The 19,673-nt window shown below is 42.6% G+C and overlaps 1 protein-coding gene across 2 annotated transcripts in view; it reads right to left on the reverse strand.

Moving 5' to 3' along the window:
* The window catches only part of GAREM1 (GRB2 associated regulator of MAPK1 subtype 1), a 106,103-nt gene that overhangs the window by 11,711 nt on the left and 74,719 nt on the right, over nt 1-19,673 (reverse strand). The window contains exons 3-4 of one of the 2 annotated variants that reach the window (XM_051609721.1): nt 14,364-14,494; nt 3,161-4,339 (exon numbers count right to left, since the gene is read on the reverse strand). In XM_051609721.1, the coding sequence (XP_051465681.1) occupies nt 3,161-4,339; nt 14,364-14,494 (1,310 nt within the window). The remainder of the gene's footprint in view (nt 1-3,160; nt 4,340-14,363; nt 14,495-19,673) is intronic. The other variant, XM_051609722.1, reaches the window with a different exon arrangement.

A 19,673-nucleotide genomic window follows, 5' to 3' on the forward strand; every position in this document is an offset into this window, starting at 1 on the left:
ACTCCTTGCTGACAGGAGCCTGAACTTCCGACACACTCCATCAGGGACGGGCTTTAAATCAATCAGGAAAAGAGACTCTGATTTTATGCAAATGAGTGTTCAGGGACTGAAGCAATTTCTAATTTACAGGCCTTAATTCTGAGGTAATTTCTCCCCCTTTCCCTTCTGCCTTCATGCTACCTTGATTTTCTGAAAGGTATTTAGAAAATAAGCACTATGTATCAGAATGCTTCATCCTGCTGGTGAGAAGAAAATCAAAGCCACTTCTGAAACATCTGAATGTCCTTTTCTCTCTCTTACAAACAGCTCCTGTACACACATTTTAAATATAGTCCATGCAAAAAATACAATTGCCAGTCAACCTTTATACAGAAACGTTATGGAGTATCATTCTAGAGGAAGTGATGACTAAACTGCATGTTCATCAGCAGCTCCTGAGATCTACTTATTCTATAAATATCCTACACGGAAACCAAGCAAATACCTCCTCAGCCCCAGCCCACTGATGAACTCGGTAAATCACTGATAGTCATTCCAAAGCTGTTCCAGGAAGCCACAAAAGCAAGCCTAAATTATTGTCACCTATGCAGATGCAGCCTCTTTTAATTTGTTATACTTCTTACGGGGTTAGGACCCCTGTCCATCTCTAAATACAAATTAATAACTTTACCAGAAATCACTTCTGCACAGCTAGAGAGCAATACCAAAACTGCTGACAGAACTCACACATTACCTCAGTAATGTAAGACACACATGACAAAACTCCACACTTTTCAAAATGTCCTTAAGAGGCAACATACATATCTACCCCAAAAGCCACCCTGCTGCCCCCATAAGGAAGCTGCTAAGCCAGGAGATTTCCCCAAGTGTGAAGGTGCACACCGATGCTGAGCAGGTGCTCCACAGCTTTCTCAGCATCTCATCACGGATGCCTCAGGCATGACCTGGGGGGAGGAGGGCCGCCCTCACCCCGCTGCTGGGGCAGCCTTCCTCCCCCACCGCCCCCTCACCCTCCTCCCGCTCCCTGGTGCTGGCTCCAGAGCTCCTTTGACCCCGCGCTGAAGCAGTTCAGCTCACAGAAATCAGCAGGAAGCTAATAATTTTCCAGATCCAGACCTGGCTGCCTGCCCAGGCGCAAGAGTGCCAGAGCCAGCACAAAAGAAGAGCCAGGACCATGTGGCTGGGAAAAGAGAAGGAGGGAGGAGGGTGAGACTAGCCCCACGCTAGTTTACATCAGCGTAGGCTGCCAGGGAACCTCATCCTGGTATGTTGATGCTGGGCACTTGTCCAAAAGAGTCTGGACAAAGCGTCAGTGTGTACCTGACCTTGGAGGCAAGGAACTGCTCTTGGGTTCCTGCACTTAGACATTTCACTTAAACACTCTTTGCTAAGAAGACGTAATGTCTTAACTTTCCTGTCTTTGCTGAAGCTGCTGCAGCTGCTTTTTGGGGAAGTTCTGGCGGCACAGTCGAAAGGTTGGAGCTGTGCATTTCATGCCTGCACTGGTGTTCTCCTCCCCTCCTCTCCTTGCCCAGCTGCCCCAGAAGCTGCACAGCCTGGCCAGGGGGATCCCCACAGCAACCCACTGCAGGCTAACCTAGCACAAATAACCACAACTTATGTTTCAATCCAACTGCGACCTGGCTCAGCCTGGAGAAGAGAAGGCTCTGGGGAGACCTTATAGCTGCCTTCCAGTACCTGAAGGGGCCTACAGGAAAGCTGGGGAGGGACTTTTTACAAGGGTGTCTAGCCAAGAGGACAAGGGGCAATGGCTTTGAACTGGAAGAGGGCAGATTTAGGTTAGACATTAGGAAGAAATTTTCCACTATGAGGGTGGTGAGACACTGAAGAGGTTGCCCAGAGGAGCTGTGGATGCCTCGGGCCTGAAAGTGTTTAAGGACAGGCTGGATGAGACATTGAGCAACCTGGTCTAGTGGGAGGTGTCTCTGCCCATGGTAGGGGGGTTGGAACTAGATGAGGTCCCTTCCAACCCAAACCATTCTATTATTCTATGATTCATGATGGAAAGGCTATGGATGGACTGTAAGATGGGAACAGGAAAGGGATGGGATTGCCACAGTTTGCTGCAGTTCGGTCTTCCTCTTAGTCTCTTACTGTGCAGCCATCCTCTTGGAACTATCATTGGACTTGCAAATAGAATGTTCTTTATGTAAATTTCAGCAAAACCTCCCCAAAATAAATTTGTTAAATTATGTGACATAAAAATGTATCACTTAAATTCTGCTAAAGATTCCTAAATACACTTTCCTGGGTGAAGTTTTCTTTTTTCCTTCACGATTTTTAAAAAGTAATGTTTAGGACTGTGTCAAGAGACCTTGTATTTCTTGGATTTTCCACCCAGTCCACATAAGCTCCTATTGATAATTTGTATTTTCGCCTCTGAAGGCTCCATGCCATTTCAGGTTTGGAGAAGTGATTCCTCCCATGAGTTTTCATTAGAAACTTTAGGACATGAAACATGGTGTGCTTAAAGTTGAGACCTCTAGAAGGATCATTTATCAACTCTTCAGAGCTCCTATTTAAATGTGTTTTCTTTCAATAAGCAGTAGAGAGTGATTAGTTCAAGTCTTGCTTGATAGTTTCCTTGAGGTCAATGACACTTAATGTTCTTCAAAATTTGCCATAGACTCTTAACAGAGAAAACAATCTCTTGTTAACAAGCACTTCAAATCTATAAAAATTCTAGCTGTCCTCATTATCAGGGCCTGTTAATTGAAAACACACACAGTAAGAGTTTCCAAGGCAGCTCCAAGTGGGGTCATACCCCACACACTTCCACCACAGAAAATAAGAAAAAACATAGAGACTACGTGAGAGATGAAGTGGAAAGGAAGAGAAGGAAGTGAGCTAGCAATTCTTAGACCTTGTTTGTGTGAGCAAAAAACCCCCAATAAGTATCACCTGAAAGTATCAGGATTAAGCTACTAGACCAGTTATATTAACTGTACTTTGGTGATTTTTAGAACGTGACTTACACTTGGTAGGAAACTAGTTGAAGTTGTACATCCCAAAGTTTCATTGTTTCCTTGCCCTCCATATGCACCCCACCCCTGCCCCAAAGTCTTCCCTAGGAAAACCTCCAAGCAAACTCTCCGTCACCTGAAAAAGAAACAAAACAACATCAGTAACTCTGACTTACTGCTTCTGATTTGGGAGGCACTGGAGGTGGAGGTAGGGAAACATCTGAAGACTTTGTGGTTGCTCCGATAGTCGCAGGCACAGGAAGAGATGCGTTACCACACTTTGATCGGAAAGAATCTCTGTAGTTGCCACATTTGTTCTTCTCGCTTAGCGAGCGAGTGAGAGGCTGGTCACAAGCCTTTCCAGACCCTTGGTCCAACCACAACTCTTCATAAGGAAGTTCTGGTTTTGTTGGCAGAAACATCGATTCTTCAGTAACTTCAGGAAAAAGGTAATCGCTGCTACTGTCACCAGACTCCTGGTACTGAAGAGCATCGTGAGAAAACAGGGCCCACTCGTTACACAAGTCCCTGCAGCCGTGGAGGTTCACCTCACTGTTCCCATGCAAGTTGTTTCCATAGACACAGACCGAGAGCCGGTGGAAGGACTGTGTGAGCTCGTCCCGCGCGTAGCTGAGCGAGTTGGGCACGTGGCTGTGCCCCGTGCATCGGCTCTTCTTTGGGCTCTTGCAGTCTTCATTCCAGTCAGTTTTCACATCTCGCACGGCACGGGAATACTCATCTATATCAAACTGTTCTTGGCAAATATTGAACCAGTGCTGGATGAGGGATTCATGCCACAGCTCCCCCTTCACCAGGCTGTCAGGTAGAGTAAATTTTGGAAGTGTCAAGTGCAAGGGAAAATGCATGGGAATGATTTTGTTGCCACGAAGCACGCAACAAACCACCACAGTCTTGGTTTGAATGTTGACAAACTTGTACCTATGCCCTTCACGGATAAAATGCAGGTCATAAGGGTTTCTCGGCGTAGGACTCGGCACAGTCACGTTAACAGGCAGCCTGGTTTTTTCTACTATATTGCGAATTGTGTGCTCACCTTCTTGCATCTGCACCTCCAGTGGGCTGCGGGTGCTAAACTTGCCCTTACACTGGAAGGGGAGACTGATGCTTTCATTGGTCCTGTGGTTCATGCAGATGAGGCAGGGCATTTTGCCTCTGCCTAGCTTACTGATTGAATTAAGTTTCCCGATTTTTTTGAAGATGGTGTTGAGTCGTGACTTCTCCTTAGAAGATTTTGCATAAAGGATTTCTGCTTGCCCCATTAAAGTGAGCTCATCCCCAGTGCTAAGGGTAATGTTGTAAACCTCAGTATCTTCATTGCATTCACCTGAAGCCACCTGCAAAATAATTAAAAAATAAGCATTTTTCCCCCACTGAAGACAATACTTCAAATCATATCAAATCTGTTAAGACTGGACTTAGAAGATAATATGTTGGGAAACAAATAATGTAACTTTACTCAAACATGTTCTGGTTTGGTTTGGTGGGTTTTTTGGTATGGGGGAAGGGCACCAGGAGTGGCTCCTGTGAAAAGCTGAGAAGCTCCTCCTGCTCCAAACCCAGCCAAAGAGCCATTAGAGGGACAATAGATGTACCTCAGTGATTAACATGAAAGAACAGCTATAACACCTGAGCAGAGAAGGACTTGGGGGGAGAAGAGCAGTGCTGGGGAAGGAGAGCAGTGCTGGTGGTTGGTGAAGAAGAAGGGGAAGAAGGTGCCCTAGCAGAAGTTTCCCTGCAACCCATGGTGAGATGACAGCTGTCCCCCTGCACTCATGGAGGAACGTGAAGGAACATTCCCTGAAGGCGCCAGGAGGGGTGAACTTGGCCACTGGATTTGGATTTTGTGGCCAGAGGATTTGCTGCCAGTGGATTGTGCAGCTTTGGAAGACCCCGGTGCTAGGGGAGTTTGTTCCTGAAGCAGCCCGTGACTCTGTGGAAGCCCAGGCTGGAGCAGCTCTGGATCTTGTGGGAAGGACTCACGAAGGAGAGGTTTGTGGAGGACTCTCTCCCATGGGAGGGACCCCGTGGGGAAGCACGGAAGAACTGCAAGGAATCTTTCTTCCTGAAGAGGATGGCACGGCAAGAACCACCAGCCTGTGAACTGACTCTAAACCCCATCCCCTGTCCCCCTGTACCGCTGGGGGGAAGGAGGGAGAGAAACAGGGAACAAAGTGATTTGGGCCCGGAAAGAAAGGAGGGGTGGGGGTAATGTATGTAAGCACTGCTCTTTGTGTTGTCTGTGTCCTGTGTGTGTTTGATTAGTGTGAAATTAAATTATTGTTTTTTCCCCAAGCTGAGTCTGTTTTGCCTGGGACCTTAATCGGTGAAGGACCTTGTCCTTTGTCTCAACCCATGAGCTTTGTCCTCCTTATCCCAGAGTGTGTGTGTGTGTAAGCTGAGTGAGTGGCCATGGGGCTGTTCCTTTGTTGTTGTGTTGGGCTTAAACCATGACAAAACAGCTGATTAGTCAAGTGCAAGGTGTTCAACCTGAAGCTCAGCCAAGTAAACTTTTTTTATTGTTCTGCACAATCCTGCATCTTACTTGAAGAGAAATAGCCGCCTGACACTGCCAAAGGAGGCATGAGAACAAACAATTTTTAAAGAAAGGACAAATCCACATATCCCAGCAATTCAAACAGCCACTTGTGTCATGAGCAATGACAGAGCATCTCTAGATTCCCTGGTGTATGCTTTTCCCACCCCCTTGCTTTTGCTGTTTGCTAGAACTTATTCGCCAGGCTTTTGAGGGAAGCAAACCTCCTCCTTCCACTATCTTCAGCTCCCTGAGGAGCAGAAAAAAGGTGATATAATCATTATGGATGAAGCATGTTCCTTTGATATAATCTCTTGCAGGCTTAGGGGGAACAACAAATGAAATCTATTCCCTGAACGAGAAGAATATTGGTTTATCATAGAATGGTTTGAGCTGGAAGGGACCTTAAAGATCATCTAGTTCCAACCCCCCCTGCATGGGCAGGGACACCTCCCACTAGACCATGTTGCTTAGAGCCCCATCCAACACTGTCCTTGAACACTTCCAGGGATGGGGCTACCACAGCTTCCCTGGGCAACCTGGGAAGACCTGGGTCTTACCATGCTCACACTAAATATCCCATATGCCTAACTCCCTCTCTGCCTTACTCTCCTAGTCATAACTTCCTTCATAATTTTTTAATCATAATTGCAATTTAAGAGATTAAACAACATATGCACAGCCATGTGTGTACTTTTCTACTACGGAAATTGTACTGGAAAGAAAAAAAAAAAAAAGGCAAAACAGATGTCCAAGGCTCATTTGTTCCTCAAGTTATTTCCTTAAGACTGGAATGAGTCTTTATACACAAGATTGCTATGTTTTGTATTTGAGTGGTTTAACATGAAAAGCCCTTTTCCGAGACCTAACAGAACCCACCCAGCTCTTCCTCAGTAGCCAGACACCTACTCATAAAGTAAGGGGCATCAGATAAACACTACAGGCCTGTTACAGACCACTTTATTTGGAAATACTGAACATACTAAAACACTTGGAACTTAAAACTTGTCCTAAAATGGTGTAGCCCTTTCTCACCTCTGCAACCCCTGAAAACTTCATGGAGCTGTGTGAAGTTCAAATTCCAGGCTTCAAACTCGCGTACCATCACAGAAAAGGCACTGCATGAAATCAAGGCTCTCATTCCAATCTCTTAATAAACTGAGAAGTCCTGTGAATAACACCTCCTCTTCCAAGACATGATCTGCCATTCACCCATATTTGTGAAGTTGTGATTACCTTCTGCAAGGCTTTCAGGGCAAACAGGCAGCTCAGCAGAGGTGTGCCGCCTTAGCGCTTCAGTCTCAGGGCTTCCGGAGAGGAAGCCATTCAAACTCTGAATTATCTAAACAAAGGCTAATTGGGTCTAATCCAGGAAACTACTAGGATTTTATGGTACATAATACTCATTCACAGCTCACACCCCTGGCAAGACAGTATTTGGAAATACCGTGACATGAAAGGAAAGCACTTGGTATTTTTGCTGGTAACACTGCTGTGATGCTTACTACTGGTTTCTCCTCAAAACCACCTCAGAGCATTGCTTTTGAGCTGTGAAAATGTAGCCCTGCCTTTGGTGGAGCTAAGAAGGACACACAGGGCTCTCTGCATGCATCATTCAGTAGCTCCCTTCTCTTTCTGAGATGGCATATTTTGTAAGAATGTCAGTTTCTAGCATTGACAAGTCCCCACAAATGGCTTATTTGGACAACATGAGCTGCAGTGTCAGAAATTTTATCTCAAGACCATAGAGTTACAGCTTCTTCCTTCCTGCAGGACACCGGCTGGAGTGAGGGAGGTGTCACAACCTACGGCTGTGAGAACTGCTTCTTGGCCAACTCACAGTTCCCTGGTGATTCACAAACAAACATGCTACTGTAGAAGGAAACGGTGGGTCAGATGTGAAAGAACAGAGGTAACTAACAGGCCAAGCTTCACAAGGAAGGTCTCACAAAGCAGCTGCTTATTAGTGGCATCCATTTCCATCAGCCAAAAGAGCAAATGGCTTTGTAGATTCAAGAGGCATGTTTAAAGACAAAACATTATAAATTCAAAAGTTTGGGAAATATTATTTTTTTTAAAAAAAAGTATAGTCACAGTAAAATAAGGCTGAATTTTGCTGTGCTGGAACAAAAGAAAAATTGCGGCACAAGTCTAGTTTGGCACTCTGAGATAAATACTGTTCTGCACAAATACAAAAGGCATCAGATGCTGTCCAAAACTGTAATAAAAAAACCTCAAGTGAAATTGAAAGTCTAATACTGCACAACTTTATCCCTGTACGTTAAACCCTACTACGGTCAAGTTAAAGCTGCTGGTACACCTCAGCAGGCTAAGTATATTTTAAAATTTGAATTCTGAAAGTCAAGAAAGGCAACTCCTCTCTTCTTGTGTTAGGTTAATTAATTCATTACCACATGGTAGTTAACATCTACAAAGCGTACAGTGTAGGTAAGTACGTGTTCCAGGACATGAGCAACAAATATATCTCTCATTCATACTATATAAAACAATAATTCTAAAATCATCTAGAAACTCATGCACAGGTATCTCTACATTTTTGTTTCTCCAGTTACATAGTTAACAATCTTTACTTTGTCCTTGTAGCAATGACCTATGAAAATCAAACTTGTTGTCTTGTTCACTCAAATATTTCACTTTATCAATGGCCACGAAACTTATGAAAACATCAACAAATAGAGCCATAGACTTTAGCACACAATATTAGGTGAGACCTTCAGGTTGGGCAGGACCCCCAGAATCATCAAGTTCAACCTGCTCCACAAAACAGGTGTAGTTAGTGCAGGCTGCTCAGGGTCATGTGCAGTTACATTTTTAGTTTCTTCAAAGATAGAGCATCCACATTTTCTCTGGGCAACCTCTTCCTGTGTTTAACTACCCTCATTAGATTTTTTTTTTTTTCATATATTAGAACAGAATTCTCATGTTCGAACTTGTGCCTATTGCCTCTTGTCCTCCAACTGGGCACCTCAGATGAGTCTGAGCTACACTCTTGCTAACTCAGCCCAATATACAGTTGGCAACCTTTGCTACACCACCACTACTCTCTACAAGGTACCTCTCAGTCTTTTTTCCACAGAGCCACTCTCTATTCCGTCAGCTAGAAACTGCTGGCTGCAGTGCCCATGGCATCCCAGATCCTGGGCTTTGTGCTTGCCTTTGGCAAACTTCACAGGGCTCCCCTCAGCCCAGAAATCAGTCAAGCACAGCAGCTCCTCAGAACAAGTATGTTTCACACTAAATAGTAGGCTTAAAGACAACATGATCTGGGAGAAAGTGTGTATCATAAATTGCTTCTAAAGGGCAGAAGGGGTAACATCACACCAGACTTGACTTACCCTCTACCCTCTAAGCTTCCAGCACTGACCCAACAGGATTTTCACCTCCAAGCACCCCTTATGCTCCTTCACAGCCCTGCTGAGAGCCACAGACCCTCTGCTTCCTGCTACGAAATCACTGTTGGGATGTAAGCAGAACCCTCTGCTATTTCAGATGCTTGGACTGGCCATTGGCACGTCCCAGCCCACACACATGACACAGCATGTTGCCAGTATATGATGGCAACAGCTCTCTATCTCAGAGTGGGAGAGTTAAGGTACTCCAGAACACAGACTGATACAGAAATTATATATTTCTATGAGAATCTCTTCATAATTCTGGAAAACAGGTAACACTACAGAAGGCAGAAAACACCTGAGAAGTCTTCATTCAGTTGCATAACATACACAGGAGGGCCAACTCTGGTTGCAGTGTGGCTCGGCTCTGCCCCACACATTCAGCTCACTTCCCTCCTCCTCCATTCTGAAACAACTCCTTCCCCAAACATTTTTCTTCATGGTTGCAACTCTCTTTTATACACTACAACAACAATGCTTCATGCTTTATAACAATGACTCCTGCAGTTTTTCTTCCCCCTGCCCCTCTTTCACCCTTCCCAGCCCATTTTCACTTTCTGTTAATATGTGAGAATAAGCCACACTCCCAACTCTGTGGAAGAGGCAGTTCTTGTTACACTAGACTCCAAAGCCATCCAGAAATCACTAGCAGATACTCAAATTGAACAACTCCTACTGCAGAGGACTCACAGAACTAGAACCTACTCCATGCTGTACTTACCCTAACCTGCCTGCTGCCAGTCTTGATCCATGCTAACTGTTCACTACTGATGCCAGGATGCTGACCAGAAAGGTTACTGGCTTACAGACATCAAACACATGGCAAAACATCAGTGGGCTAAGTCACTCTAATTCCCTCAGTTTCAAGACTCCCACAATTCAGTAACAATTCAGAAGCCAATCACATCTACTGCAAAGGACAGGCATCAGGGAAGTAATTAATGATTATTTAGGAAACCTGTTCTTTTGGGAAAGCTCAAGTGAATTGTTTCTTTTGCTTAAGGAAAAGTTAACCCAGAAAAATAGCTTTTGACAACACCTGAGTCAATATCCTGACTTGGACTGCAACTATTCTAATTTGTTATAGTTTGAAGTAGAAGTCTTTAATCACTTGGGCACACATGAACTCCTTATAAAAATGATTTGTGGCTTCATATAGCTTGTTATACCTGCTGGATCCTATTAGAGTAATGCAAAAATTGCATTTACAGTAAAAGTTCAGTTAGGATTTATTTTGGTAGAGCTCTTTTTAACTGTGAGGTGTCCGATTCATAGTTAATGTAGATAGTCTTTACTATTAAAGCTGAGAGACCAATCAGAACACTTAAAATATATTTTTACTGGTCCCCCAAAATGTATAACGATTATTTTAATATAAAACGAATGGACTTTAGAAGAGCTATTAGCAGAAAAAAATAATAAGTCTACTAAATTCAGTGAGACAGCATTCCATTTTTATTTTATAAGTGTCTTTCTCCCAATACAGAGAATCAGCAAATACAATATTTCATGTCTTCCTCTCAACTAAAAGGGACTTTGCCCTGATTACATTAAAAACTGGCTTCAGTGTTGTTTAAGAATGTCTTAAATAAATTAAATCAAAGTGTTAGAAAAGTGACCCCAAATGTGACAGGTAATACTGCAGAGCTCTAATATGAAGTGTCCCTTCACATGGGATGTCAGGAAGACCAGCACATGAAGCCACTGTGAGGCAATAGCACTTATTGGCATCAAACCACAAGGTGATGAGGGGACATAACTGCAACCAAGTCAGAAGATCAATTTTGCTTCTGTGTGCTGCATTAACATTAATTAGAAAGAAAAAAAACCAAACCAAACCTAACCACAGTTTTCACTATATACTATCTGAAAGGAGGTTGTAGAGAGGTAAGTGCCCATCTCTTCTCAAAAGTAACAAGTGATAGGACAAGAGGAAATGGTCAAGTTGTACCAAGGGAGGTTTAGACTGGGTATTAGGAAGAATTGCTTCACAGAAAGGGTTGTTAAGCACTGCAACAAGCTGCCCAGGAAAGTGGTAGAGTCACCATCCCTAGATGTGTTTAAAAATGGTGTAGATATGGTGCATAGGGACACGCCTTACCAGTGGACTTGGTAAAGTTAGGTTAATGGTTGGATTTTATTAGCTTACAGGTCTTCTCCAACCTAAGTGATTCTATGATTGATTTCTGACAAAATGCACACTCTATGGACCAGCACAGTCAAACCACTGTGAAAAGAGGATTACATTAAAAAGAGAATCAAACAGGATATCAAATCATCACATCAGCCAAACGATGCCTTTAATAGGAAAGAAAAGGATCACTACAGGGCTGATTACCTGACCCACTTCTCCATCCTGGAAAGGCTCTGCAAACAACTTCACAGCCTCTCCTGGGAAACCAAGTGGTATCGTCAGGACAAAAATTATATCCTGGAAGATTTGAAGGATCCTAAAACATTAATTGGGCTGTTTTTTAGAGTGCAGGCTTTTCTGAAGTCCAGTCTATCAGACAATATTGCTGCTTTTTAAGAGAACTTTTTGTGAATTGCCCTTGGTGTGATGTGGGGATTTTGTTCCTGATTGTAAGTCTTAATGCAAATAGCTTCTGGGGTATTTGTATAGACTGCCATGTGTGTGGGATGAGAGATCTGATCACAGAAACCTACTGCTGTTGGTTCAGCAAAAGGTAGGGCCCTGGGGCAGCTCAACTTTCTTAATATTTTTCTTCCTAGCATAGAGAATAAAAGAATTCTCCTCTTTGCAGCATAATGCTGTTACCTAGGCAAAATTCTCTGCAATCATGCACTGAATAACTTTAATACAAAGTTACCCGCCTATCTGGTCAGTGAAGAAAAGACAGAACACTTCTAATTTCAAATTAGAAACAGATTAAACACCTATTGACTGAATTAAATCAGCTTATTCCCAGGACACTAAATTGCTGTGCCTGTAGATGCTGCTGGCCACTGAGTACCTGAGGCAACCGAGTCTAAAAGCACAGTGCTGATACTTACATCCAAATAAATGACCAGAAATTGTTTTAGCCATTACAAAAGTTTGGTCTAATCTAAAATTTTTGTTTCCTATCCTGTGAAAAGTGACTCCACCTTCCACTGCCACCTCGGCCTGATGGCACGTGTCGCAGCCTTCCTTCAAACAACTGGCTGGTCCCAAACCCCCTGCCTCAGCACGGTCCCCAGAAAGCCTGCCTAGCTGCAAAACCCTGGGGAGAAGGTGGTGTGTTTTTCCTTTTAACAACTAATACAAGAAGTATAAATAAAAGTAACCCCTGTGGAGAAGAGCCCACGTCTGTCACAGTGAGAATGGCAGCACTAGTTGTAAAATCCTGCTGGAGCAGCACAGGATTTATATGGAGGAGCACAGTTTGGACCAAGTTGAACCGTAACTGTGACATTATTGGCATGTGCAGACAGACCTCAACAAGCACAGCCAAAACCAGGCAGTGACTGTCTGGTGGCACCCTGTAACTCTACAGGCTCTTTCTTCAAAAATTATCCATCAAAGACTTGAGTGTCTGGAACAAGAAAGAGTTCCCAGACTTAGCTCCCCCTCATCTTAAATGCTTCATCAGATATTTTAGGCTTTTTTTTTTTTTTTTTTTTTAAATACCGGATTAGCTACCTTCTGATACTCTGTTCTGAATTTAAATGAGCACATTGCATTGGACAGAAATCAACTGTACTTAGTATTCCTCCCTTTGCTCTAATCAGTTCAACAGGATCTCCCTTATATTAAAACTTTAACACACATAATTCTCTTGCATGTAAAGGGTTATTAAGCACTTTAATAAATCCTGTTAAGTTCATTTATTTTTTGGAAGATGAAAACCTTGGAATAGACTTCTATGAAACTGGAAAAACTGCCAAGAGAAATACTGCCAAGATAACTGTGTAACTACGTTAAACCTGGATTATTATCACTGTTATTTACATTAAGGAGTATCACTATAATATCTTCAAAAAAATTTGGTATCTAACAGTAAGCTATGCTTAGTTCTAAGTTTGTTATATATGACTCAAGACACAGCATTTTTCATTTAAACAAGCCTGCAGATGAATATTTTTCTTCTTATAAAATCAAAGGTGCACATTTTACTGTGCCACACTTTTGATTTGGTCATTAATCAACTGAGAAATATTGGCACACTACTGGATAAGGCTAGCAGTCCCAAGGTAAGACTGATCTTTCCTGGGTAGAAACGAAATTCTCTTGTTGCCTTGATTTGCCCAACTGCATCCTGAGTGTACAAAAACGTTCCAGCTTTCTCATGCAGCCTTCATTTGTGAAAGACTCTGTCTTTATGGGTTCAGGTAAATGGAGAGCAGAAATGTAAACAACCTGCTGTCTTTAAAGGCATGAGTCTGTGTCCCTGAATGAATTAACTGATGAGCCTTCACACTTACAGCAGTCCTCAGCAATCTTGTTTCACACCTATAAAAATTGTGAACTAGTCAGCGTAGCCCAGCTCTAGCAGTACAAGAAAGAAAAAGCCTTTAAAACGTTATTCTAAAAGCTCCTCCCTCACTTCACGAGGAACCAGGAAGCTCTATATTGATTTTGTACCAGAATGATTAAACAGTTTCCACTGTAGGGCTGACAATGTGGATCTGTGCTGTTGTACCCCAGTGTTAGGATGCTCTTCAACCAGTCGTAGGTGGCATACTAACTGAAGCAAAAGAGACGAGTATGAAGAGCTGAGCTGATGTGCCCTGGGTAGTGTCACAGATATAGGTAGGACCAGGAACAAGAAGATCTGAACTCACAGTGTCACGCCATTGCACGGTGGTGTGTTCAGCGACAGCAAGCCCTTCCACACTCATGGGACTGCCGACCCTTTGATGAGCCCAAAAGATGTGTACATGTACACACAGACACAGAACAAGCATGTCTTTTGGTGGGTTTTTTTGTTTGTTTGTTTGTTTTGTCTTTGTTTTATTCACAATGCTATTTAGCTGCAGTAATTTTGAGACAAGCAACCCCCCATCCTTTCACCCTGAGTGCACTCTGAGAATAAGGCTTTCTGTACAGGGATTCAAGCAGCTGCTGCTTAGCAGAGAATAAAACTCAGACTGCTGGAGGGGGAGGGAAAAGTGGGCAACAAACAATATTTGCTTAAAATCTGGCAGGAGCATCCTAATTAGATGAGTTATTGGATGGATCATCAGGACTGCTCCCCAAAGTACCATATGACAGGAGAGCCCTTAAAAGACATGTTGATTTAAGACTGCAAAAATGATCCCAAAGAGCACCACCACTAAATGCAGAACACTAAAGGCTCATTTGTCTCAAAAATCACACTTCCCACACAGCACCCTTGCTCACTTGCCATGTATATAAAGGTCGTAACAGTTAATAATTTAGACAGGGATAAATATTTATTCAGGGACTACCTTAACGTTGAATGTTATTTCCTCCATGACGTAAACTCGTTCAGGAAACGCTTTAGCCACCTCCTCCACACTGTTAAAATACTGCACTGGCTCCTTAATATCTCGGTCTTGTTCCAGCAGCTTAAACTGCCCTGAAAACAGATGATAAACAGAAGAGTTGTAAGATATTTATACTGGACAACTATCACTGTGGCAACTGCTGGCTCAATTTATTCGCCATTTTGTTTGGTAAATTTTTCCAGTTATTAGCACCCAAAGAAGATGAAAGATCGCAGAGAGTCTCCTGAACCTTCCATGAAAGACACCCAGTTTCACCAGGTTGGAACAAAAAGAATGTGTGGAGGAGTTCAAGTCAAATTAAAAAAGATCCTTTTATCACATGCTCTCTAGAAATAGTAAATAACTACGGAGGCATTTGTGTTTGTGTACTTCATTTGATGTAACTCTATCTGTACAGATAGCGTTTTTTAGCCCTTAATACAAAAAACTTTACAGAAAGAAAACACACCCACTACTAAAAAATCCCCAAAACAAGGAACATAGGGGTTTTGCTTTTGCTTTTAGCATCATCAAACAGCTATTAAAAATGCTAGGATAAAACCCATTTCCCCCTAGGCTTCCCTAAGAGTGAAACAGTACCTAACTTCCCTCAACCATAAACTAACATAAGAAATTAAACGATAAACTGTTAAAAACCTTTTGAAGGTGGTCACCTTCAGAAAAGCATTAGAAAAAAACAAGTGTTTCTTGATGACTTTACCTCTCCCCAGCATGAAAATCTTGGCTATTTTCTAAGTCTTGTAAAAGGCAAGAACTAACATGGAGGCAGCTGCCTTGGACAGACCTGCCAGGGACAGCCAGGCACATCAATCAGCTCTGTGCACTACAAACACGAAGTTTAAAAGCTTTCTTTTATAAATATAGTGATAACAAAAGCTTAGATGGACAAGTTTGCTGCTTGTATGACTTAAACCTAATCATTGGAGCAATCTTCCCAAATTAGAAACATTAACTATTACTAAATTAAAGGCTGAGCACAGTAAGACTTGATGGAAGAAACAACTGAAGAAAAAAAGTAAAAGGTTGAGTAGAATCAATTTTTAGAGCATCTCCTGTAAATAATATTTTTAAATTAGCAATGCACTGGGTTATTGTTCCCAAACAGTGCTCAACATCATTAAAATCCATCAGGATGTCAGCCACCTACAGAAATATTTTCTCACTCCTTCAGCATTTTTGTGCACTGCCTGTGTACTTCCCATCAGACTTGAGACTTTTGTGACACATTTGGAGAATTCACCCACACTAAACTATTTCAGACCACTTAGCAGCAAAGGAGGAAATGAATGCAAGGTCAGCAAGTCCTGATGCCCCATGAGAAAGACCTGTCCTCACCACCCTGCCAGGTATGCACACACACACATGTACACACACCCACACCCCCACACCAGGAGAGGTGCAAGACCAAAAGGCTCAGCTCCTCCATCCAAGCCCAGGACCCTGCTGACAGAGGCACACTCTTTCAATCAATATGTTTGAGTACTGTATTTGTAAGCCTAAATATCAACTTAAAAGACACAGATGTCTTTTTACTGCATTCCATAGGTTTTTTTTCTTTCTAGAGTGACCACAGTAACTTTGAAGTATTATCAGCAGGGTAACTAACGAAAGACTCTTGTGCTTCCCCCCGTAAGACTGTATTTTGCAACAGCTTAATAAACTTTACCACTCTTCAAAAATTAGCTGCCTTGGAGTCTTCCCAACTCTGCCTCTGCTTCAGGACACACTATTATTTGAAGTTCAGCCAAGACATTTAAAGTGCTTCAAAGACCCACACTGGGGTAGGTGCAGAAGGATCTTTGGTTTGACCTGCTGAAGCTATTCCTGTAGTATATTACAGAAATGTAGTTGACTACAGGAATGGCTTTCCCAGGTCAGACCAAAGGCTGGCCTCGTGCAGGATTCTGCCTGAGACAGGAATCAATGACAGCTGTGTAAGGAGGACTTTAAGCAAAATTACCAATACCCCTCAGTGTCTCCACACATCTAGAAGGAACTCATGGCTCAAGGATGCCCAGATGAGGGAAGAGGTATCTTTAGGCTTAGTAGTTCCAGAATTTTTCTTCCCTTTAAATTTGTTTAATTGCTTACTGAAGCCATTAAAAAAACATTAATTGTAGACATACTCTATCTTGAAAAATTCCGGCAAACTCTTTTTCCACAGGCTCTAGGGAATTAAAAGTAGAAAATTTAAGAGAGACAAAACTACATCTGGCAGACATTATGGGCAGCCACAGGCAACCTGACAGTGGACAAACATTTGGAAAAACACTTCAAGCCCTCAATGTGCCAGTGACCTGAAGCCAAATACCCCAAACTCTCTGCTCTGAGCCTCTTTTGGTGCAATGCCACAGAGGGGCCAGGCAGCTGGTACCTCTGGGCTCAGGGAGCCTGAGCAATAAACAGTGAGGTGCCCGGTTAGCCAAAGCTGGAAAGCCTGTTGTGATTGAAGTCCAAGGTGCAGACAGGGAGAGAGGAACAGAGGAGAATGGTGGGTTTTAATCCCCAGTCAACCATACAGATAATTTAAATTCCAATTTCAGGATTTGCCTGTCAGTCACATCCTAACAAAGAAGATGCATACCCCAAATCTGTAGGCCCTTCCCCACTGCAAGCACCTCACTTTCCCGCAAAGGAAATTCAGGTCTGTGTGGGAACTGAGTGAAGTCAGACTTCCTCTTTTATGGAATCAGGATGTTGCAGGACATCACGCAGCAGCAGGGACTGAGAGTTGCACCAGGGAGCACCTGACAGCACAGAAAAACTACTACTCTAGAGTGCAGAGCCAATGACCATATTTCAGATATTAACTAAGGACAAGATATTCTTAAACATCGCAGCAGTCATCACACAGTGTTCATTCCCCATGGTCTGACCTGAGGCTATGGCTCTTTCCTGCTTTCTTCTGAATTGCTTCTCAGGGTGCATTGCTGTCCTCTTCCACCGACACAGCCACTTGGCTGCAACCCTAATTGATCACCCAATTTGGGGATCCAGGAGTCTGATTTGCAGGATTCCCAGCTGTGGTTCCCACTCGAGGCAAGCTGTGACTACAATTTATAATGGCATTTCATACTTCAAATTCCCTGAAGAAAAAAACCCCAAAACCACAGTAAGTTTGAGTCACCTCAGATTGCTCTAAATTCAGTGGGGTTATTTCTCATTTAACACTCACCCCTTATGTAAAGAATGGAATTGAACAAGACACTGCATGGAAGCTACATAGTTTTTTGAAACTGTGAGATATTGCAATGATAAAATTTTGCTAGTTGAGAAAGAAATTGAGAACTCTTAGTTCAAAGTGGGAATTTAGCAAAGCAACAAGGCATGAATTCACATGAACATGGAAGGAGAGCAACAAACTGAATAATACATTGTAAGGGCAATACTCATCCAACACTTTCAATGAGGCAGTGGTTTTAATTCTACGTTCTCTAGTTACTCTGTTTGGAAGCATAATATTATTTTACTATGACTGTTATGCATTTAACAACAAATAGTCTTGGTGGCAAGAAAAGGCCAGTTACCCATTGCAATCCAAACTTCTACAAAAAAGCCCCAAATTCCTCAGAACAAACAAGTGCTTTTAGGCTGTCTGCAAGTGGGAACAGGGTCTGCTGTCTATTGTAGAATTACACATGGTCTTTAAAAAAAAAAGTCAGCTGGAGCTTTGCTTTGGTACAAAGAGATGCTCAGAACTGCCTATGTTGCTATCTGTGCCATCCTCCCCTTCCTTCAGCTGAGCCAGGCAAACACAAAGCCGTCTGTGCCTTCCCTGCTAATAAGCAGCAGTTCACAAGGAGGTTGACTACAGAGGAGTACACACAGATCCCAAAGCATATAATAGAAGGGCAGCATTAATCTCCTCCTGTTACGAAATCAAGAAGTATGCTGTGCATGGAAGCTGTCAGGGCTAGATGTTAAAATGCCTCTCCTTTGGAAACGATGGTTTATAACTCGAGATTTTCTATAGACAGTTTTTGAAAATTCATTTCCTCGCTGAGAAAGGCAGACTTTTTTGCTGGAACGAGGGAAAGTAGGGCTGAAGAGGGGCCTGCAATACACATTTGAACCAGATGTCAAGTAAGTAACTAACAGGGAGAAAGGAGACAAGTTCTTACTGTGCTTCTCCATAGTCTCTGTTCATAAAAAAGACAGCATTGCTGAAATACAAGTTAAATGGACATAAGTCTGGCTTTACTGCAAGTTAAAGTGGACTTTTATTACACTTTGCAAGCACAATTTCATCAGGAGACTTTACAAAACTGACAGCATGCATAACCAAATCACAAGGTAATTTAACTGTGTGTTATTTAGGAAAAAATAAAGAAAATTTAAAGCTAAAGCTATACTTTTATAGCATTTCATCCCTCTCTCTCTTAGTAGCACAAAGAGAATAATGAGATGTCTCTCCAGTAAATCAGTGCAGGTGCAGAAAGATCAAAGATTTGTAATACCTACACGATCCACTGAGCAGGTCTGGTAACTCCTTTGCAGCCTTCAGGCTTTGTATCTCTTTATCTTTCAGTATGGCCTCTGGCAGGCACAGTATCGGAACAGTTTCTTTCTAGTATATATTATCTCTGCAGATTATGAATTCTTATTTCCCAGTGAAGGTACTTACCGTACAGACAGTAAATCCACTATACTCCTGAAAATTAGTCTAGAAAGATAAAAAAGCAGGGAAAGACCTAAACCAGGGCTTATCCTCCTGTTAATGGAGGCATTTATTAAAACCCAGTAGGAGCAGCAAAATCAGTCCACCTTCCTTCTTGCCAGAAGTTGGTCCTGTATCATTTGAGAGAAGGGGCATTAACCAGCCTTTTCTGTCCCAGCCTTCAGTTTGCTTCTGCTGCTTCCACTGGTTAGGTTCTTGCAGGCTTGCATACATTCACAACCCTAACCCACCTCATGCAGCTTATTTCTTTAATGTAAGATGCCCTGGTTTCCACAGCAACTTATCCCTCTCCACCAAATATTCCAGCCATTTCAAACAGTCCAGAATGCTTTCAAGACAGAAATGTTCATTTTGTACTGCCTGTAATGTGCCTAGACCTAGGGAGTCCTTATCTATGGCAACGGTTCACACACTGAACAGTCAAGTTTTCGTAAAAGGATGAGAGCATGTATATGCTCATGTAAAAAACCAAGAAAACCTGGGAAAAAAAAAAGTTAAAAAAAAAAAGAAATAAAAAAGTAGCTGCATGTCATCAGTAGGAAATATGGAAGGTCACTGAAACATCTGCTCAG

Source organism: Apus apus, chromosome 2 (assembly GCF_020740795.1).
Source record: "Apus apus isolate bApuApu2 chromosome 2, bApuApu2.pri.cur, whole genome shotgun sequence".
Taxonomy (NCBI): Eukaryota; Metazoa; Chordata; class Aves; order Apodiformes; family Apodidae; genus Apus; species Apus apus.